The following is a 24,139-nucleotide window of genomic DNA, read 5'->3' on the forward strand; positions in this document are numbered from 1 at the left end:
AGTAATTATACTTTGCCAGTCCACTTCTTACAAGTTGGTGGCAGTTTTCTATGATTCTGTGAGTCCCACGGTTTTATCATAGAGTCCCCAGAGATATTTTTCCCTTTTAAAAATATTCACACATTATTAAATTTAAGGAGTGCTGTTGTATAAAAGACAAAACCTACTCTTAATACTTAAGGTCTTTGGAATTTATACCTCAACTAAATTTCTTGATTTATAGTTCACTAACCGTGCTTACCTGTGGATTCCAAACCTAGCCGTTCATCAGAATCACCTTGAAAGTTTTTTCAAGCTACAGATTCCAGATTGACACCCCTTGAGATTCTAACCTAATTTGTATTCTAAAAGATTACATTTTAACTGAAATCTGTATAATTTTTGAAGTTCCCTCTGATTATAATGTCCAACTGGATCTGAGAACTTGAATTGGAGTTACTCTGCTTTCCTAGTCAGCCTTCCAACTATCGCAGTTTTCTATCTCCACGTGTCTGCTGCCCATCTTCTTATACTCTCTGCCCTCTTTCTACCTAATCAAGTCCTACCCACTTCAATATGGAGTTGAATTAATAACCAATCACATCTCTACAAATATCCTTCCTGGGTGCATCAACTGGAAAGCAACCACTTACTCCTAGGACTTCAGAAATACTCTCTTTGTCTTTCTATTTATTTGGCACATCATACTGTACCACTTCCTTCATTATTGCTTTGAATAACTTTTGACTTTTTTTTGGTTTGTTTTATTTTCCTATCTACAATGGAAAAACCTCCAGCACAAGAATATGCCTCATTCTTTTGATACCAAGTTCCTAGCTACTGTCTTTCACACTGCTAGCTTTAAAACAATCTGTTATTTGATGAAACATATCAAACATTCTCAGATATGCACGATGTTTAACACTCATATAAGGCTTTATGATTTGCTAAGAAATTTTTATCAGTTATTTCATTTTTCACATTCAGTTCAGTTAGTTAAATTCAGTCACTCAGTTGTGTCCAACTCTTTGCAATCCCATGAATGCAACATGCCAGGCCTCCCTGTCCATCATCAACTCCTGCAGTTTATCCAAACTCCTGCACATTGAGTCAGTGATGCCATCTAGCCATCTCATCCTCTGTCATCCCCTTATCTTCCTGCCTTTAATCTTTCCCAGGATCAGGGTCTTTCCAAATGAGTCAGTTCTTCATATCAGGTGGCCAAAATAATGCAGTTTCAGCTTCAACATCAGTCCTTCCAATGAACACCCAGGACTGATCTTTAGAATGGACTGGTTGGATCTCCTTGCAGTCCAAGGGACTCTCAAGAGTCTTCTCCAACATCTCAGTTCAAAAGTATCAGTTCTTTGGTGCTCAGCTTTCTTTATAGTCCAACGATCACATCTATACATGACTATTGGAAAAACCATAGCCTTGACTAGATGGACCTTTGTTGACAAAGTAATTTCTCTGCTTTTTAATATTCTGTCTAAGTTGATCATAACTTTCCTTCCAAGGAGCAAGTGTCTTTTAATTTCATGGATGCAATCACCATCTGCAGTGATTTTGGAGCCCAAAAAAATAAAGTCAGCCACTGTTTCCACTGTTTCCCCATCTATTTGTCATGAAGTGATGGGACTGGATTCCATGATCTTCGTTTTCTGAATGTTGAGCTTTAAGCCAACTTTTTCACTATCCTCTTTCACTTTCATCAAGAGGCTTTTTAGTTCTTCTTCACTTTCTGCCATAAGGGTGGTGTCATCTGCATATCTGAGGTTACTGATATTTCTCCCAGAATTCTTGATTCCAGCTTGTGCGTCTTCCAGCCCAGCGTTTCTCATGATGTACTCTGCATAGAAGTTAAATTAGCAGGGTGACAATATACAGCCTTGACATACTCCTTTTCCTATTTGGAACCAGTCTGTTGTTTCATATCCAGTTCTAACTGTTGCTTCCTGACCTGCATCCAGGTTTCTCAAGAGGCAGGTCAGGTGGTCTGGTATTCCCATCTCTTTCAGAATTTTCCAGTTTATTGTGATCCACACTGTCAAAGGCTTTGGCATAGTCAATAAAACAAAAATAGATATTTTTCTGAAACTCTCTTGCTTTTTCCATGATCCAGAGGATGTTGGCAATTTGATCTCTGGTTCCTCTGCCTTTTCTAAATCCAGCTTGAACATCTGAAAGTTCACAGTTCACATATTGCTGAAACCTAGCTTGGAGAATTTTGAGCATTACTTTACTAGTGTGTGAGAGGAGTGCAATTGTGCGGTAGTTTGAGCATTCTTTGGCATTGCCTTTCTTTGGGATTGGAATGAAAACTGACCTTTTCCAGTCCTGTGGCCACTGCTGAGTTTTCCAAATTTGCTGACATTCTGAATGCAGCATTTCACAGCGTCATCTTTCAGGATTTGAAATAGCTCCACTGGAATTCCATCACGTCCACTAGCTTTGTTCATAGTGATGCTTCCTAAGGCCCACTTGACTTCACATTCCAAGATGTCTGGCTCTCGGTGAGTGATCCCACCATCCTGATTATCTGGGTCATGATTTTTTTTGTATAGTTCTTCTGTGTGTTCTTGCCACCTCTTCTTAATACCTTCTGCTTCTGTAAGGTCCAAACCATTTCTGTCCTTTATTGAGCCCATCTTTGCCTGAAATGTTCCCTTGGTATCTCTAATTTTCTTGAAGAGCTCTCTAGTCTTTCCCATTGTATTTTTTTTTCCTCTATTTCTTTGCATTGATTGCTGAGGAAGGCTTTTTTATCTCTCCTTGCTATTCTTTGGAACTCTGCATTCAAACGGGTATATCTTTCCTTTTCTACTTTGCATTTCTCTTCTCTTCTCTTCACAGCTATTTGTAAGGCCTTCCCAGACAGCCATTTTGCTTTTTTGCACTTCTTTTTCTTGTAAATGGTCTTGATCCCTGTCTCCTGAACAATGTCACAAACCTCTATCCACAGTTCATCAGGCACTCTGTAAATAGATCTAGTCCCTTGAATCTATTTCTCACTTCAACTGTATAATCATAAGGGATTTGATTTAAGTCATACCTGAACGGTCTAGTGGTTTTCCCCAGTTTATTCAATTTAAGTCTGAATTTGGCAATAAGGAGTTCATGATCTGAGCCACAGTCAGCTCCCGGTCTTGTTTTTGCTGACTGTATATAGCTTCTCCATCTTTGGCTGCAAAGAATATAATCGATCTGATTTCGGTGTTGACCACCTGGTGATGTCCATGTGTAGAGCCTTCTCTTGTGTCACTGGAAGGGGTGTTTGCTATGACCAGTGTGTTCTCTGGGCAAAACTCTATTAGCCTTTTCCCTGCTTCATTCTGTACTCCAAGGCCAAATTTGCCTGTTACTCCAGGTGTTTCTTGACTTCGTACTTTTGCATTCCAGTCCCCTATAATGAAAAGGACATTCTGAGGGGTGTTAGTTTTAGAAGGTCTTGTAGGTCTTCATAGAACCATTCAACTTCAGCTTCTTCAGCATTACTGGTGGGGGCATAGAATTGGATTACCATGATATTGAATAGTTTGCCTTGGAAATGAACAGAGATCATTCTGTCATTTTTGAGATTGCATCCAAGTACTCAATTCAGACTTTTTTTTTACTCTGATGGATACTCCATTTCTTCTACGGGATTCCTGCCCACAGTAGTAGATATAATGGTCATCTGAGTTAAATTCACCCATTCCAGTCCATTTTAATTCGCTGATTCCTAGCATGTCAACCTTCACCCTTGCCATCTCCTGTTTGACCACTTCCAACTTGCCTTGATTCGTGGACCTGACATTCCAGGTTCCTACCCAATATTCCTCTCTACAGCATCAGACCATGCTTCAGTCACCAGTCCCATCCACAACTGGGTGTTGTTTTTGCTTTGGCTCCATCCCCTCATTCTTTCTGGGGTTATTTCTCCACTGATCTCCAGTAGCATATTGGGCACCTACTGACCTGGGGAGTTCATCTTTCAGTGTCCTACCTTTTTGCCTTTTCATACTGTAAATGGGGTCAAGGCAAGAATACTGAAGTGGTTTGCCATTCCCTTCTCCATTGGACCACATTCTGTCAGACCTCTCCACCATGACCCATCTGTCTTAGGTGGCCCCACACGGCATGGCTTAGTTTCACTGAGTTAGACCAGGCTGTGGTCCATGTGATCAGATTGGCTAGTTTTCTGTCATTGTGGTTTCAGTCTGTCTGCCCTCTGAATCCCTCTCTCAGTGCCTGCCATCTTACTTGGGTTTCTTTTACCTTGGACATCAGGTATCTCTTCACGGATGCTCCAGCAAAGCACAGCCTCTGCTCCTCACCTTGGACATGGGGTTTCTCACATTAGCTCTATTAAATGTGGTAGTATCTGTTACCACTGTCTTCAGGACAGAAACTAAGATTTAGAGATCACATCCTCATCTAACTCAATGAAACTATGAGCCATACTGTGGAGGACCACTAAAGACAAATGGGTCATGGTGGAAAGTGCTGAAAAAAACGTAGTCCACTGGAGAAAGGAATAGCAAACAACTTCAGCATTCTTGCCTTGAGAACCCCATGAACAGTATGAAAAGGCAAAAAAAAAAAAAAAAAAAGACACTAAAAAGTGAACTCCCCAGATTGGTAGGTGTCCAATATGCTACTGGAGAAGACTGGAGAAATAGCTCCAGAGAGAATAAAGAGACTGAGCCAAAGTGAAAGAAACACTCAGTTGTGGATGTGACTGGTGATGGAAATAAGTCCAATGCTGCAAAGGACAATATTGCATAAGAAACTGGAATGTTAGGCCCATGAATCAGGTAACTTGGAAGTGGTCAAACAGGAGATAGAAAGAGTGAACTTCGGCATTTTAGAAATAAGTGAACTAAAATGGACTGGAATGGACGAATTTAATTCAGATAGCCTTTATATCTACTACTGTTGGCAAGAATTCCTTCGAAGAAATGGAGTAGCTATTATAGTCAACAAAAGTGTCCAAAATGCAGTACTTGGGTGCAGTCTCAAAAATGGCAGAATGATCTCTGTTCGTTTACAAGTGAAACCATTCAATATCACAATAGTCCAAGTCTATGCCCCAAACCATTAATCCAAAGAAGCTGAAGTTGAATGGCTCTGTGATGACCTACAAGATCCTTTAGAACTAACACCCAAGAAAGATATCCATTTCATCATAGGGGACTGGAATGCAAAAGTAGAAAGTCAAGAAATACCTGGAGTAATAGGCAAGATTTGCCTTGGAGTACAAAACGGAACAAGACAAAGGCTAACAGAGTTTTGGAAGAGAATACACTGGTCATACAAAACACCCTCTTCCAACAACATAAGAGATGATTCTACACATGGACATCACCAGGTGGTTAATACCAAAAGCAGATTGGTTATATTCTTTGCAGTCAGAGATGGAGAAGCTCTATACAGTCAGCAAAAACAAGACTGGGAGCTGACTGTGGCTCAGATCATGAACTCCTTATTGCCAAATTCAGACTTAAATTGGAGAAAGTAAGGAAAACCATGAGACCATTCAGGTATAACCTAAATCAAAGCCCTTATGATTATACAGTGGAAGTGACAAATAGATTCAAGGGATTAGATCTGACAGACAGAATGCCTGAAGAGCTATGGACAGATGTTCATGACATTGTACAGGAGGTGGTGATCAAAACCATCCCCAAGAAAAAGAAATGCAAAAAGGCAAAATGGTTGTCTGTGGAGGCCTTGCACATAGCTGAGAAATGAAGAGACGGTAAAGGCAAAGGAGAAAAGGAAAGATATACCCATCTGAATGCAGAGTTCCAAAGACTAGCCAGGAGAGATAAGAAAGCCTTCCAAAGTGATCAATGCAAAGAAACAAATGAAAACAATAGAATGGAAAAGACTAGAGATCTCTTCAAGAAAATTAGAGATACCAAGGGAAACTGTCATGCAAAGATGGGCACAATAAATAGGTATGGATCTAACATCTGATAGGTATGGACCTAACAGAAGCAGAAGATTTAAGAAAAAGTGGCAAGAATACACAGAAGAACAATACAAAAAAGATCTTCATGACCCAGATAACCATGATGGTGTAATCACTCACCTAGAGCCAGACATCTAGGAGTGCAAAGTCAAATGGGCCTTAGGAAGCATCACTATGTACAAAGCTAGTGGAGGTGATGGACTTCCAGCTGAGCTATTTCAAATCCTAAAAGATGATGCTTCTAGTGCTGCACTCAATATGCCAGCAAAATTCAGCAGCGGCCACAGGACTGGAAAAGGCATTTTTATTACAATTCCAAAGAAAGGCAATGCCAAAGAATGTTCAAACTACCGCACAATTGCACTCATCTCAAATGCTATCAAAGCAGTGCTCAAAATTCTCCAAGCTAGGCTTCAACAGTATGTGAACTGTGAACTTCCAGATGTTCAAGCTGGATTTAGATAAGGCAGATAAACCAGAGATCAAATTGCCAACATCCGTTGCATCATAAAAAAAGCAAGAGAGTTCCAGAAGAACATCTACTTCTGCTTTATCGACTACGCCAAAGTCTTTAACTGTGTGGATCACCACAGACTGAAAATTCTGAAAGAGATGAGAATACCAGACCACCTTACCAGCCTCTGGAGAAATCTGTATGCATGTCAAGAAGCAACAGTGAGAACTGGACATGGAACAATAGACTTGTTCTAAATTAAGAAAGAAGTACATCAAAGTTGTATATTGTCACCTTGCTTATTTAGCTTCTATGCAGAGTACATCATGTGAAATGCTGAACTGGATTAGCACAAACTGGAGTCAAGATTACTGGGAGAAATATTAATAACCTGAGATATGCAGATGACACCACACTTATGGCAGAAAGCAAAGAGGAACTGAGGAGCCTCTTGATGAACATGAAAGAGGAGAATGAAAAAGCTAGCTTAAAATTCAACATTCAAAAAACTAAGATCAAGGCATCCAATCCCATCACTACATGGCAAATAGATTGGGGAACAGTGGAAACTGAGATACTTTATTTTTGGCTCCAAAATCACTGCAGATGGTGACTGCAGCCATGAAATTAAAAGACGCTTGCTCCTTGGAAGAAAAGCTATGAGCAACCTAGACAGCAGAGAAATTACTTTGCCAACAAAGGTCCATCTAGTCAAAGCTATGGTTTTTCTAGTAGTCATGCATGGATGTAAGAGTTGGACTGTAAAGAAAGCTGAATGTGAAAAACTGATGTTTTTAACTGTGGTGTTGGAGAAGACTCTTGAGAGTACCTTGGATTGCAAGGAGAGCCAACCAGTCCATCTTAAAGGAAATCAGTCCTGAATATTCATTGGAAGGACTGATGCTGAAGCTAAAACTCCAATAATTTGCCCACTTAATGCGAAGAGCTGACTCATTTGAAAGGACCCTGCTGCTGGGAAGGATTGAAGGCGGGAGGAGAAGGGGATGACAAAGGATGAGGTGGCTGGATGGCATCACCAATTCAACAGACATGAGTTTGAGTAAGCCCTGGGAGTTGGTGATGGGCAGGAAAGACTGGCATACTGCAGTCCACGGGGTCGCACAGAGTTGGCAGGACTGAACGACTGAACTGAACTGAAGGCTTAGAGAAGTCTAACAATATGACCAAGGTTAAATAAGTGTTCATTGGAAGTGTATGAAAAATAATCCAGGTTTATCTAATTCCAGAAGCTAAGTTCTGAGTTATTATGCTATATTTCTTTATATCTCATACATCACTATTTACTTTTTTATCCCTTAATTTTTATCTTATGTATATTACATATTCAGGAATACATCTGAGGTCTTAAAAATGCCATCTCTATTTCTCAGGAGCAAAAACAAATGATTCTAAAGAGCCTAGGGGGTGGAGTAAGGGGAAACCCAAGAGGGCAAATGAAAAAGAGGAAGCATGAATTGGACCTTAAAAGATGGGTAGAAATAAACTAGGCAACCACTGAGACTAAGAGAATGAGCACCACCAATTTTTAGAGTGTGATTCCTCTACGTGAGTGATTTGAGTGAGAATTTGAACTTGGCTACTTCAGAATGTTTGTGCTAGAGAGTTCCATACTTGTGAGGTAAACTGAGCTTGGTAGAGAGAGGTTGAGGTAAAAGGTCTTAAAATACCAGGAAGTTAAAGCTCTCTTAATCCCTTATGCAACCAGTTGTTAATGGGATAATTTCCTCATTTATGTGCTTTCCTAATAATGGAAATTTGATTTGAGTCAATTGATTTGTTATTTATGACCCCAAAGCTTGATATTTCTGCTGAAATCTACAACACTGAAATGTTAGCAGGGTCAATCAAAACACCTGGCAAATCATTCTGAACCATTATATCAGAAGCTATTGCTACAGTCACAACTTCAAAGGGACTGCTTTATTACCATTTCTTCTGTCTCATAGGGCCATCACTAGAATTCCTATTTGACTTTGTTTCTATGGCCAGATCCCCAAGTCAGTAGGTGCCCAATATGCTACTGGAGAAAAGAGGAGAAATAGTTCCAGAAAGAATGAGGAGGCTAAGTCAAAGAGGAAACATTAGACACTTGTGGATGTGTCTGCTAGTGAAAGTAAAGTCTGATGCTGTAAAAAACAATATTGCATAGGAACCTGGAATGTTAGGTCCGTGAATCAAGGTAAGTTGGAAGTGGTGAAACAGGAGATGGCAAGAGTGAACATTGACATTCTAGGAATAAGTGCACCAAAATGGACCAGAATGGGAAATTTAACTCAGATGACCATTTTATCTACTACTGTGGGCAAGAATCCCTCAGAAATAATGGAGTAACCCTCATAGTCAACAAGAGTCCAAAATGCAATACTTGGGTGCAATCTCAAAATGACAGAATGATCTCTGTTCATTTCCAAGGCAAATCATTTAATATCACAGTAATCCAAGTCTATGTCCCAACCACTTAATCCTGAAGAAGCTGATGTTGAATGGCTCTGTGATGACCTACAAGATCTTCTAGAACTTACACACACATACAAATGAGATCTCCTTTTCATCATAGGGGACTGGAATACAAAAGTAAGAAGTCAAGAGATACCTGGAGTAATAGGCAAGTTTGATCTTAGAGTACAAAATGAAGCAGGGCAAAGGCTAATAGAATTCTGCCAAGAAAACACGCTGGTCATAGCAAACACCCTCTTCCAACAACCAAGAGATGACTCTACATATGGACAACACCAGATGGTCAATACCAAAATCAGATTGGTTATATTCTTTGCAGTCAAAGATGGAGAAGCTCTATACAGTCAGCAAAAACAAGACTGGGAGCTGACTGCGGCTCAGATCATGAACTCCTTATTGCCAAATTCAGACTTAAATTGAAGAATGAAGGGAAAACCATGAGACCATTCAGGTATGTCCTTAATCAAATCTTTTATGATAATACAGTGGAAGTGACAAATAGATTCAAGGAATTAGATCTGACAGACAGAATGCCTGAAGAACTATGGACGGATGTTCATGACATTGTACAGGAGGTGGTGATCAAAACCATCTCCAAGAAAAAGAAATGCAAAAAGGCAAAATGGTTGACTGTGGAGGCCTTACCAATAGCTGAGAAAAGAAAAGAAGCGAAAGGCAAAGGAGAAAATGAAAGATACACCCATTTGAATGCAGAGTTCCAAAGAACAGCAAGGAGAGATAAGAAAGCATTTCTAAGTTATCAGTGTAAAGAAACAGATGAAAACAATAGAATGGGAAGGACTATAGATGTCTTCAAGAAAATTAGAGATACCAAGGGAACATTTCATGCAAAGATGGGCACAATAAAGAACAGAAGCAGTATGGACCTAACAGAAGCAGAAGATATTAAGAAGAGGTGGCAAGAATGCACAGAACTATACAAAAAAGATCTTAATGACCCAGATAACCATGATGGTGTGATCACTCACCTAGAGCCAGACATCTTGAAACGTGACGTCAAGTGGGCCTTAAGAAGTGTAATTATGAGCAAAGCTAGTGGAGGTGATGGAATTTCACCTGAGCTATTTCAAATCCTAAAGGATGATCCTAAAGCTAATGCACAAGTGTATTTCACAAAGAAATGAAATAGGATACTACATCATTCAACCTCACCTGGAGAATTTTTAAATTGCAGTCCACGCTTCCAACCTAATACAAGACAACAGAACATAATTGCTATGATCTAAATGTCCCCCTAAAATTCATATGTTGAAACCATTGTGATAGTATTAGGAGGTAAGGCATTTTGGAGGTGCTTAGGTCATGGAGGTGGAGTCTTCATGAATGAGATTAGTGTTTTCATAAAACAGACCCCAGAGAGATCCTTTCCCTGTCTGCAGTGTGAGCATGCAATGAGCAATACCTTCTATGATCTAGGAAGTGGGTTCTCAACAAGCACTGAGTCTACCGGTATCTTGATCCTGGACTTCTCAGATTCCAGAACTTAAGAAATAAATGTCTGTTATTCTACCTATTTCATAGTATTTTGTATAGCAGTATGAATGGACTGTGACAATAATGGAAAAGCAATGTGAAATGGGGCTGGACTAACAGTCGACTCTCTTTTCTTTCCACATGTTCTCTTGGTAAATATTGTTCTTATGGATCACAGCAGCAATATTCCAAGTGAATAGTATAGTGTATTTCTTACTATCGTAAAAGTGTTATGTATTTTTCTTTTATCGTTATAAGTAGGAGTGTCACAATAAAATGATGCTATTAATCACTTTTGAGATTCGATTTTTCATTTTTAGTAATTAAATATACTCTAAATATAATCCAAAATGAAGATCATTGGGGCACCAGTGACATCACTGAGATGGTGAACAAACGGGAACTTCATCCACTTTTGAACCAGTAGAGGACCAACAGGGAATCTTTCAAATCCAGTGAAATGAGTCTGGATTAACAGCACTTGATGTCTAAAGGTAGCCAAGCTTCCTCTTAATAGAGTTTAAACTGTGCTATCATAGACAGAGAGCTACACATACCCAGTAATCACAAGTGCTTTCTTTAGATTCATTCCTCCAGCCACCAAAAGGTGATAACAATCCTGCAACAATTCTGTCAACCCTCAAGACATAAGCCAGTTCTAAACAATAATGACAATAATGGCAGCTACCATTTATTGAGCAGCAAGGATGTTAGTCTGCAAAGTTGGCCACAATAAAACTTTGTGATCTCTCTCTTAAGAAGTGACCCTTTCTTCACCCTTTGAATCTGGGCTGGTCTTGTGACTTGCTTTAACAAACAGAATGTGGTCAAATGACATTGGACAGGTGTGAGAGCCTAGGCCTAAAAGGTTTATTGCTTCTGCTCTTGCTCTCTTGCAAGAGAACCAAACTAGCTACCTGGAGGATAAAAGGCCACATGGAAAGAGAGAGGCAATCATCCTAGTTTTTCCAGCCATACAAGCTCAGGCCTCAGTTTCATGAGAATGGCGGTCCTACACCGTCCAACCAGCCCCAGTCAAGCCACCAGCTGACTTCAGCTACATGAATGAACCCAGGCAAAACCCATATAAGAATTGTGGAGTCAACAAAAATCATGAGAAAGAAATCATTGTTTTAAGCTCTTAAAAATCAGAATGAGGGTTTTTTTTTCCAATTATTGATAAGTGATATCCTAAACATGGGTTAGAAAAGCTAAGTGTTTTATTTAGTATCTAATTGATCTCAACAACCCTGTGTGGCCAAAGACACCACATTACAAATAAAGAACTGGAAGTTCAGTAAATTTGAGCAGCTTGTTCAAGGTCACCCAGTAGCGCAACAAATAAAATCAAGCTCTGTCTGGCCTCAAGAACCTATTTACATCACTTTACTATTCAGGACGATGCCCTGGAGAAGGGAATGGCAAGCCACTCCAGTATTCTTGCCTGGGAAATCCCATGGACAGAGGAGCCTGGCAGGCTACAAGTCCATGGGGTTGCAAAGAGTCAAACACGACTGAACGACAGAGCGTGCACTCACGCACCCACACACACCATTCTATAAGAACGTTTTAAAATATCATTCCATGATAATGTCTATGAAAGAGAAAAAGGTAAGTGACGAGGATTTTAAATCCAAGCCAGTATTATTTTTCTACATGGAATGTAACACCAGTTTCTGGAATTGCAAAAACATAGTAGTGTGCATGGGAAAAGGAGATAAATGTAAAGCACAGAAAATGTGGGACTTCCTTGATGGTCCAGTGGTTAAGAATCTGCCTTCCAAATAAGGGAAGACAGGTTCGATCCCAGATCAGGAAGCAAAGGCTCCACATGTCTCAGGCCCAGGTACCACAGTCAGAGTGCCTGTGTGCTGCAACGAAGACCCAGCACAGCCAAAAATAAATGAATAAATATTTCTTTAAATACAGTTAATTTATTTGTGATTGAATATGTATATTCATACATCAATCAACATCTTATACTCCAATAATTTTCAAGGACTTTAATAAGTGTATAGTGCAATAATTTTTAAAATTTACGCAATGCATGATACAAAGGCACTAGATCCTCAGCAAAGTTACAAAAAGTGAATTCTACCAAATTTCTTTGATACCTTCATAAGCTTAAAAAACACTAAACATTGTGCTTCCTAAGGCACTCAAGTCACTCTGAAATTTTTGTTTCATGCCAGGCCACCACCTTCAGGATCCTTTTGCTCAGCTGAACCTGCATCCACTCAGAGGCAAGCTAATTAATCAAAATGCCTATAGGTGAGAGGTTACATTCAATTAACTATTTATTGAGCACTTACTAAAAATCTCATTGCTAGGTTCTGTGGCAGAGACAAAGAATCTTAATATTCATCTCATGTGAAGCCAAGAATGTATAATGAAAATCCACCAAGTTGTTCCCTCCCTTCAGCCTCTCTGGCCATGAGACAAAAGATCTGACAACATTATGTAGCAGCTGGACTCATCCACCGAGAGCGTAATATTTTAACTGGTGTACCAAAAGCATACATGAAAAACAGTCATGAAAGGAACTGTTCTAAAAGCCTCTGCATGAACAAATTGCTCATTGCTAGCCCTCATGGTTGTCCACCTGGTTTCCATCTCCCACACCTATTTGGTGTCTTTTAAAAATAAACACACTCATAATATATCCAAAATAACAGATAAAATGAACATCTGCATTAAAGAGAAACAGTCTAACCCTCACTGTTATTGAGAGTCCCCATCAAAGTGTGGTGTTCAGCACTTAATGTTCAGAGCTTCCTTTTCCACTTCTGATTCAGCCTCAATGCATGTGGCTACTGATAAGCCTGCTACCATTGCCTTGGCAGCATATCCATTTGCTAAAACCCATGGTTTATATTACATTTTCTATCTGCTGGGTCTCTTACACTAATTTAGGAAATGTTTTACTTATTTGTTTATTTAATCTGTGCTGGGCAGCTTGCAGGGATCTTAGTTCCCTGTCCAGAGATCAAACCCAAGCCCATGGCAGTGAAAGCATCAAGTCCTAACCACTGAATCACCAGGGAATTCGGGAAAATATGTTTTAAGCAATAGATATTAGTAGCCTAAAAACAGTAACAAGAAAATATTTCACAAGAGAAGACATTGATGAAAATGTCTTCGTGAAGATGAAGTAAAATATACTGTGTTTAATCTTTTAGTAACTTTCTGGATTTTTCATATTGGAATTTATTTATGATTAAAAACAGTAAAGATTATGGTGAGGAAGACCTAACTATAGTTTTGAAAACTATAAAAGATTAGTGTTTTAAGGGTATAGTACTTAAATCAAATAAAAATGCAAGTTTAAAACTAAAGAATTTTTGAATCCTTATCATAGGTTTCTATGATAGAAACTGTAGCCTCATAATTGTGATCTGTTATTTATAGTCCACTTTAATCTTCCTGCGCTTTTACTTATTTTCTTTTATCAGATTCTGTTGGTAAATGAAAAACAGAAGAGATGGAAGAGTTTTCAAATCTGAACCTAAATACTAAATAGTAGCAGATTGTAGAACACCCATATACCACAAAAATATTCATAGCATTTAATTTGCATGCTTCAATTTGTTGGGTAGAAACTACATTTAATAGTTATCTCACAGAGATTGCTCACAATTTAGGAAGTCAGCTAGGCAACTTTCCCAGGAAATACAAAGAACATGAAAGGGCCTGCACTCTATTGGAATAGAAGCACATTTAAGACCATCTTGGAGCACAGTGCCAGAGTCTGCATTCCTTTACCCTATAATTAATTATTGCTGTTGCAATAGGATTCTCATCTCCATAGATATTCTTCCAATTAATCTAAATGTTTATCTTATTTTCAAAGGAATTATTCTAATGAATCATTGAATTCTGAAAGTATTCAAAATGACCTCAGTTTAGTTGTTTTTTATTTACAGGGACTATTACACAGCTAACTAGTAGAATACCTAGAATACTAACAGTTGGTGAACACTCGTTATATACCACATAATTATATTAAGTGCTTGCATACATGACTCATTCACTCATTCAACATATCTCTATTATCTACTATGTGCACTACTCTAGGTCTTGGAGACAACTGTAAACAAAACAAAGAACCTGTTTTCAAGGAGTTTACATTCCAGTTGGAAAATAATAACCAACAGTTATAAATATAGAGCATATGTATGAAAATAAGTGCTGTGAAGAAAAATGAAGCAGAGAAGGGAGATAATGAGTGCCTCTGTGTGTGCAAGCACATGTGTGCGTGAGAGAGAGAGACAGAGACAGAGAAACAGAGCATCTCACCCAAATGATAATATATGAACGAAGACCTGAAGGAGGTGAGGAATACAAAAGTGGAACTCAGTGGGATGCTTGTTAAAGAGTATTGAACAATGATTCACTGGGGTTTTCTTATGAACCACTTATTTAATTCTCACAGCAGCACTTCATGGTGGGTACTTTTATTGCTCCCGTTTTATAGGTAGGAGTATTAAGGCTTAAAAATGTAAAGACACTTGCTTAAGGCTACACTATAAAAGGACAAGCTAAGATTTGAACCCAGATCTGCCTCATTCACAACTCGGTGCTTTTAACCATCCTGTCAAATCACCCAAGTACCCATTACCAACATTTCTACATTCTCAATAGGATATTATTAGGCTAGTCAACTACAACATTACACTTGGGAAAAAAAAGTCGATTTGAGGGGAAGAAAGTAAATGAAGTTTGGACCAATCAAATAAATAAATGAGAAACATTCCTCTCCACTCCCCTGCTGAAGGATCTATATGGAGGCAGAGTGGACTTTATTAGGCGCAAAAACCAAGGAATGGCCCAGCTGACCCTGTGGGACAGGTACTTAATTTATCTTTCAAAGCAGCATTTACAGAGCTGCCAGAGGAGGCTACCAGGAGGGCGGTGGAGGGAGGAAGAAGAAGAGGACAGGAGTGAAATTCAATGTTGGAAGTCTCTATCATCACTTTCCCTTCAGTTCACCCTTCTCTTTTTCAGTTGAATCTCAGCACCAGGTTTGGATATTTACATCTGGCTATATATGTAAGTTCTTCGCAAGGTATGTGTGCCTGTGTGCTAAGGCACTTCAGTTGTGTCCAACTCTTTGCAACCCCATGAACTGTAGCATGCCAGGCTCCTCTGTCCATGGGATTCTCCAGGAAAGAATATTGGAGAGGGTTCCCATGTTGTCCTCCAGGGGATCGTCCCAAACCGGGGATCAAACCCATGTCTCTCACATTTCCTGCATTGGCAGGCAGGTTCTTTACCAATAGCGCCACCTGGGAAGCCCTCCCAAGATATAATCCACTTTAAGACTAGTCCTACTGGGATAGGACTTCCCTGGTGGCTCAGACAGTAAAGCGTCTGTCTACAACGTGGGAGACCTGGGTTCAATCCCTGGGTTGGGAAGATCCCCTGGAGAAGGAAATGGCAATCCACTGCCTGGAAAATCCCATGGACAGAGGAGCCTGGTAGGCTACAGTCCATGGGGTCACAAAGAGTCGGACATGACTGAGCGACTTCACTTTACTGGGATAGGAGGAATTGCATAGAAGACCCACCATCTACATGGCTTCACTTAAGCCATGTGGCCAGCTGAGAAAGGATGGCAGAATTGTCGCCACTCCGGTTGTCCAGGCTTTGGGCCCCTTCACTTCCTATTCATCCCCTGGAAGGCCTTATACTGTGCTTTAAGTGTGTGTGTAAAGACAAAAGGATATGCCATAGGAAAATGGAGACGGGAGAAGCTGTGTTCTCTAGCCACCAGAAACCTGAATAAGTGAGGTTCTGTAATAACTCAGTGATTTGAGGTAGAGTGAACATAGAATCCCAAGTAATCAAATGGAATTTATCTTATTACCGGGGATAGATGTTTTTCTTTCTGCCTCTCAAGTCCAAAGAGGGAAAGCAGGATGAGTGACTTAATTTGAAAGCTTTAAGGTCAAGGGCTCTTTCTGTTGAGTTTAGCTCAACAATGTTCTCTGTAGTTAACGAAGTGTGAAACACAACTAATAGCAATACATTGTGGAATACACGACTGAAAAGTCATAGACTCCTTCCATGGGATCCCTACAAAGGGATAAAAAGGACTTTAAAAGTATCAGCTATTGAAAGCGTGCTTGCTCTCTTATCGGAGCTTCTCTGTGTGGGAGTGTTCATAAGAGAGGAGTGGGTGAGCAAGAGTGTACTGGGTACAATTTGTGTATGTGCAAGAGAAAACAGAAACTCTCAGTAAGGAAGAACATATGTTTCCGGGACTGCATCTGCGCAAAAAGGACAGTCCCTGAAACTGTACGAAGGGGGGAAAAAAATTATTTTAAAAACTCATTTATTTCACACAGATCGTCTTCTCAGCACATTTCCCTCCTACTGCCTTCTTAAGCCTGATCAAATAACCCCTTCTCATCTCAGATCCAGGAAATGTTTCGAACAGTCTGACAGAGCCTGACGAACCAGACAGACTACTCCCTCGGAGATCCCAGAGGCAAACCTCGGCCCAAGAACAGCACTGACCCTCCAGGGAGCAAGTGCCTGCAGGTCGACCCCGGCAGTCAGGCGGAGATCACGTCGTTCTCGAGGGCTAGGCGGAGGCCGGGCGAGGCATAGAGAGCGGGGTGCGGCCCCGGCCCGCAGGATCCGAGGTGACTCGGAGAGTGTGCACGCCCCACGGCGGACCGCGCCCCTCTCCCGCTTCCTCGTGAGCAGTTCAACTCGCCAGGTGTCGGCGCGCGAGGTCCGCTCGGCCCAGCTCCCTAGCCGAGTGCTAGGCGCGCTAGAGCCGCGCCCCTCTCCTGCCTTAGACCCAGCTCCGGCCTCCGAAGGCCCAGCTCTCCTCAGCTCCGGCCTCTCACCGGCGCGGAGGCGGGGCCGGAGGCGGGGCCGGGGCGGTGGGGCGGGGCTTGCACGGGTGCCCCCGGGCTCCGCCGCAGCTTCTCCCGCAGGTCTCGCGGCAGGCGAGCGGCTTGGTCCCCAGCTCCGGCCTCATGGCTGCTCCCGGCTCTTCGGCGGAGTGCGGCTACATCCGGACAGTCCTGGGCCAGCAGATCCTGGGGCAGCTGGACAGCTCCAGCCTGGCTTTGCCCTCCGAGGCCAAGCTGAAGCTGGCGGGGAGCAGCGGCCACGCGGTCAAGAGCCTGCGGATCCAGGAGCAGGTGCAGCAGACCCTGGCCCGGAAGGGCCGCAGTTTCGCGGGCAACGGTGAGTGCAGCCCCGCTGTCCCCTACACCGCCCTCATCCTGCCCTTTATCCCTTCCCTACTCCCCGTTCACCCTCAGCGCCCGGTTGCTTCCTCTTGCTTCTTCCTGAGGGTGCAAGACCCGGGTTCTGCACACCTGTTGGTTGCCGGCCCATTGTACGGCCAGTCGTGCCTCCAGACTCAAACCAGCTTACTTTGGAAAAGCACTCTTTCTTAAAATTACCTCTTACTCAGATTTGTCATGTATGTATCTACGTATATTAAATGCATATACGTGTGTATATATATATATTTGAAAAGAATTCAGTCCAAGATTTTCACCCCTTCCTTAACCTACTCCCCTAGGCCCTCCACCCCAGGGGACTTCATCTGAAGGTTCCAGGAATTTGTAAACACTTTGAAATTCTGTGCAGAAATTTGATATAATCATTTTTTTCTGGGAGAAAGCGCCCCGAGCTTTTATTAAAATTTTTAAAGGATCTGTGACCTCCATTAATATTTTTAAAAAGAAAACCTGAAAGTACTGGCTCTCCTACAACCTATAAATTGGGATTGTGGGCCTTGCCTAGATACTTCGGGGCACTCCACCTCGTGTATGGAGCGAGTGGTTTCATCTAGGAAGTGAAAGGTAGGAGACTTTGGACTGGGGAGCAATCACACCACCCCGCGGGTTGACTAGGAAGAGGAGAAGAAAGAAGGGGACTTTGACCCGGCCAGCAGCAGTCCCGCCTGCCTTGCTTGCTGTGCCCCGCCAACGCACTCGTGAGTACAGCGCTGGTATTTACAAAAAAAATTAAACTTTGGAAGTGAACAAGGTTTGGTGGGTTTTTTTTCTTTCTTTTTTTTTTTTTCAGTAATTGATAGTTAAGGAGGTGGAAGGGGAAGAAGATGGCAAACCAGTTCTGAAAATTAGAGAACGTGAAATACCTTTTCTCTCTTGCTAAAAGTCAGATGATCAGAGCCCCCCAGTAATTATTTTATTAGTTGTTTAATTTTTTAATATAAAAGTATTCTAGGCTTGTTATGGAAAAGAGAAGAGGAAAGAAACAGTTAAGTTGGGTTACCAGTTGTTTCATGCAATGTTGAACTGTTTGTCTAGGAAATTAACTGGAGAAATGACAACTGTAGAATCGATTAGGAAAAAGAAAAATGCTTGCAGACCAGATCAGAGATCTAAAACAGCAGAAACTGAGAGGCTGTATTGTTTTCCATTTGTGTAAAATAATTTTAAAGGGTCAGGCAATCAATATTTATGTACTTGAAAGGTAAAGAGAAGCTGTTTAATGATTAGAGTTGATATAATTGTGTGCCTACTATGTGCCAAGAATTGGACTTTGTGGTGTGTATTCATTATGTTATTTATGTTTCCAGGAAAAAACAATGCTTGTGAGGTAGGTTGCTTTACTAAGCAGTTAAGTAACAATTTCCCACAGATAGTAAGTAGCAGAAAAACTCCCAAGCCTTAATTTTTAAACTACTCATCAGTTACGTTGTTAAGCTTTTTGGTAATTAATACAAAGTAGGATTTTTATTAGACCCAAGCCTGTCTATGGTCCATTCCCATTTTTCCTTTAAATATAATTGATAAAGTTCTGAGAGAGTGGAGACATCTCAGTGACACAGAACTGCCATAGCACATGGAAAAAAAGAACCTAATTTACATTTAGGAATCTGACTAAAGATCCCAGGACAACTGAGGCCAGTTTTTGACCAGTGAGATCATTGTACCCCTTTAGTCTGTGCGGATCCAGTGCTAAACTGGAGCCAGACTAGCTGCTTCTGCATAGGGGAACGCAAGGAAGGCACATGAAATATTTTTCCTACCCTTTGAGAATGGCGAGGAAGAGCAAGCAGACATCAACTATTCAGTGAAAATAGGGAATGAACAAAAGGAAAGGGAGCATTGCTGAGCGTCTACTCTGTGCCTAACCCTGTTCAAGATTATGTTTGCATTTTATTGTATCCTTCAAATAGTTACATGAAATAGATGCGAGGATCCATTTCACATATGAAAAGTCTGTCAGTCTCTCAACATTTATTGGACGCTTAGTTCCAAACCCACACATGATTTTTCTCTTGAAAATGGTGCATTCATGTTGTGTGGTGAATTCAAGAACTTTCTGTTGTGTCTAGTCTTCATCCAGGGCACTGTTGCAGGTGCTGAAATAAACATACACTCTTTTTGCTTTAAAGCAAGGAGTTCAAAGTCTGTAGAAGAAAAATGCTCTCTAAAAAATGTGTTAATCAAATAAAAAATGGCAAGCTACTCAAAGGAAGAACAGCCAACAAATTATGAAGTTTAGAAGTATGAGTTAGACTATTATCTGGAGGGAATTTTGAAAAGTTTCTTGGAGGAATCGGGATTTTAGGTCTCAAAAAATCAGTAGGATTGGACATAGGTAATGGGTTGAAGGAAGAGTGTTCTAGGGGGAACAGCAGGAATATTACACAGTTCACAGAATTGATATGGTAGAACAAAGGGCCCTGTCATGATGCTTCTGCTGTAACTGCTTGAGTCCAACTGAGGAACAAAGCTTCTGAGACTCAAAGAGGAAATTAGCTTCCGAGGAATTTAGCATTAACATACTATGGAACAATTACCAGGGGTGGTTTGTATATATTGTTAAAGTTCTTTGAAGAAGTCTGGGGGCTTCTTACGGTTGGGAGTGTTGTTTCAATGTTACTGTCCTGTCTCTAAAGTTGAAACAGACAGGGGACTGTTGAAACTGTGGTGGTCTGGAGAGAATCCTGTATCAACATAAATTCCAGGAAGAAGTGACCCTAATGTTAACTGCTTTTAGCTCCAGGGCTCTGGAGAATTCTGAATTGTTGACATACCTGTAAGATTGAACCAGCAGATAATCTTCTGAAAGCAGAGATGAGATAAATACTGACTGATTTGTTGATAAATACCCTGCAGGGTTCTTTAACTTGTTAGCTTCTCTCTAATGCCTTTATATAAGTGAGTGGTTTAATTGGAAATTACTCTAACTTTTGATGTTATTTTTAAATTGTGTTGAACATTTTAAAATTGGCTGTAACTCTTGAGGGGTGGGGAGACGTAACTGAGGTCTATAGCAGCATTGTGAGATGAGTCTGTATTGTAGAAAATTTTAATTTTTTTTATAAAAGTTAGAACTCATTTACGAATTGCAAGTACATTATTATATTAGCAAAGGGAAGAATTTTAAGTGTCCATATCCTATTTATTACATTTACTTTGAAAATACTACTACTTTACTTATTGTAACAGTTCCCCCTTGGGTGCCTGGGTAAGGAAGTCATGTTTTAAGTTATCATATGTAATACTTCTAAACACAATGAACAATATCATAATAAAAATTGAAACTTCGGAAATCAACCAAAGGCATGCTGTTTACTTAAATGGTTTTCCTTGCCAAGATGTTTTGAATACCTGTAATCAGAAGGATTTGGGGGGAAAGGACTGAAAATTGGCTAAGGTAGCAAAAAAGGCAATTAATAGGTATTATTGGGGCTGGGGGGTGAGGGTGAGGATTGTTGGACATTGTTTAAACCCTGTGTGAATTATTTGTTGCCAAAAAAGGAATTCCAGGAATGAAGCAATTCTGGGAGCAAGGCGACTAGTCCTTTACAAAGTAGGAGAATTCTGGAGAGAAGTAAAAAAAATTAGATGGTGGGATAGCAGGAACATGGCTGTGTTGCTGTGAATGTAAAGTATCAGTACTGCCACCTGATTTAATGTACTTCCTTGTTTGCCTAATATATGATATAGCCTAATGTCTAGCAGATCAATTGCAAGGATTAAAAAAAGTGTTGTTGTTGTTTTTTTTCAGAAATTCTTCCAATTATAATTAGTCAAAGGATATAGAATGTTAACAACATGGTGATTACAAAAAAAATTAACTCCTCATCCCTAGATAATGGTGACAACACATCTTTTATGGATAAGGTCTTGAGTGAGGGCATGAGTAGCGATGCCTCAGAGTCAATTGAAATGTAACAGTGTTTGATTATAAAAGTACATTGCTCTGTCCCAGATAAGGTATCTGAAATTACCTTAAGAGAAGACAGCTGTTCACTTAGACTTTTTAAAGACTGCATTAATGTTATTTATGCCCTGTGTTAGTAAGTTCCAGTCATGAGAACACAGGGTAGCCCCCTTGAGCTAGAAATTCTAGGCATATGTTTTTCACCTTCTCCTAACTGTTTTGGATATCAGCTTTAAATTTTTTCCTGTGTATTAAAATAAGGCTATACATATTATCTTCAAACAGTTAACATTAATTTTATATTCAAATTGAGTTTCTGGTCTGATCAATAGAAATTATTAGAAACTTTTTTTAAGATTTCCTGAGAGAACAAGCATATCTTTGATAATAATGAAATATAAATAACAAATATGTTGCTAAAACCTCTGGGATTTATATATCAGACTTGATTAATATTATCTATAACAAGATCATTTGGTACTATCTCAGATGACATTCAAGAATTTTAAATTATACCATTCTGAGGTAAATGTTGGACTCCAGCTATTTTGTGCATGTACACAAATGTATGAAGACATAAATATCATACTCCTTCTGGGAGGGTAAATAGTAAAAAGAGTGTTGCAAATGGGAATAGACAATTAGTAGAATTACAATTAGTAGAATATTTAATCTTTGTATTAGAGTGAACCATCCTCTGACTTATTAGGATAAGAACAATAAGCAGAATTTCAGGTCCTTTTAGAATAGAATTATTGAAAAATCTATTGTGTATCTTTTGTGTAATTCCATTAATGCAGACCAGATATAGGACATAAATACAGTCGCTCTGTTATTAAGCAAAGTGCTTAAAGATGAGCTGAGGAGCCCATTCAATATGTAGACTTAAATGAAAATACATATTCAGAAAAAAGAACTTGAGCGTTTGAAAACACAGCTTGCTATTACCATTAAAAGAATTTACATGCTTGTGTTCTTGGAGTAGTCAGCTTTAGGCTTAAAAGTATTAATTGGCCAAAGCATCATAACCAAAGTTCTGCAACTCCTTGATATCCAGAAGAAAATCCTACTCACTAGAAGCTTAATAAATTATTCCCACTAAATCTTAAATCTCACTAGTATGGTCACAGGATGGTGGTGAGGAAGATCACATCAGAATTATTGTATCTTGATGACCTTTTCTTTTGAAGGAGGAATATAAATTTAAACTTTTCTTGACAGATCATAATAACTTATTATAGAATATCAAAATATTACAGAAAAATAGACACACCAAAAAGATAACAGAATGGCAGTAAATATATATTATGCAGATGTAGAATCAACCTTGCCACAATGAACATACTCAGCTTTTCTAATCACTTAGAAAGAGTCTGCCTATGTTTCGGGGAAATTTTTTTCTTCCTCTCTTTATTTCCAGAATGACAGAGAAACAATAGGAAATATTTGAGCACCTTCTATCCATAAGACAAAAGCAACTGTCATCCTCCCATTTTGGCTCCACTGTGGTGATCCACAGGAAGGATTAAGTGCAAATTGAATATGTGTAACTAGGATATTTTGAATGTACAAGGAAATATTGACTGATCATCCATTAACATGTCAAGTTCTGATGTAGGACTGCCAGAAGTGGTAGTAAAAGATGGATTCTACATTAAGAAGGTAAAAATTTACTTGGAACATAAGACCTCTTCCTGCTTTTACTGGCCTTACTCCAATTCATTCTCCACCTAGGTAGTAAAGTTTCTAATCTCAGCGCTCCATTTCCTGATTTAAATGCTTCAGTTTCTTGCTGTTCTCTACAGGAGTGAAATTCCTTATTCAGCATGGCATTTCAAGTTCTCTGCGCTCTGATGCCTGCATCTTCTCAAACTTGGTCCTATCACCACTATTCTGGCACACAACCAAACGCCAGCAGTTTATCTTGCTCAATTCCTCTCCCTACTACTACTCTGACTCCCCCTTCCCTTCTCTTGGCTGGCTTAACTCTTACATGCCCCTCAAAACTCAGCTCAGTTTGTGCCCCTGTATAGGCAGCTTTCCCTCATCCCTCCACCTCATAGTGTCGAGTTAAAGATCCAAGTTAAAGATTTGATCACTGTGAGTCAAACAAGATGTTTCAAAGGGGAGAAACATGAAATATGCAGGGGTTTTCTGAAAATACATCTGGCAGATTTGGTGGATTTAAAGAAGGGACAGAAGTTATGAATCAGCTGGGAGAGAAGAGGTTAGCACTGGCAAGTGAGAGGCAGTAGAAATATCATGATTTAAGAGTTACTACCAAAACTGGTAGAGTTTTTTAAAGGAAAAAGTTCTATAAATTCATCTATTTGACTATTAGTTGCATCATTGTGAGTATAATGTGTTATTTGTCATTGCAGTTCTAAAGTTTTATAAGTAAAACAGTTTGGTGATAAATTTTTATAAGTTTTTATAAAACTTTATACTTTTTTATAAGTAAAAAAGTATGGTGATAAATTATAGGAATTCCTATAGATTTAAAAAATTCCAGGATGTATCTACTTAGTATTTTACCAGTATGCTAAATTACCAGTTTATAATCACATTTTATAATAACATATGGCTACTCAAAGTATATGATATAG

The 24,139-nt window shown here is 39.8% G+C and overlaps 1 protein-coding gene across 1 annotated transcript in view; it reads left to right on the top strand.

Annotated features, from left to right (window-relative positions):
- The window catches only part of PKP2 (plakophilin 2), a 92,163-nt gene continuing 85,293 nt past the window's right edge, over positions 17,270-24,139 (top strand). The window contains exon 1 of the mRNA XM_018048314.1: positions 17,270-17,564. Coding sequence (XP_017903803.1) covers positions 17,351-17,564 — 214 coding nt within the window. The 5' untranslated portion in view covers positions 17,270-17,350. The remainder of the gene's footprint in view (positions 17,565-24,139) is intronic.

Source organism: Capra hircus, chromosome 5 (genome assembly GCF_001704415.2).
Source record: "Capra hircus breed San Clemente chromosome 5, ASM170441v1, whole genome shotgun sequence".
NCBI lineage: Eukaryota > Metazoa > Chordata > Mammalia > Artiodactyla > Bovidae > Capra > Capra hircus.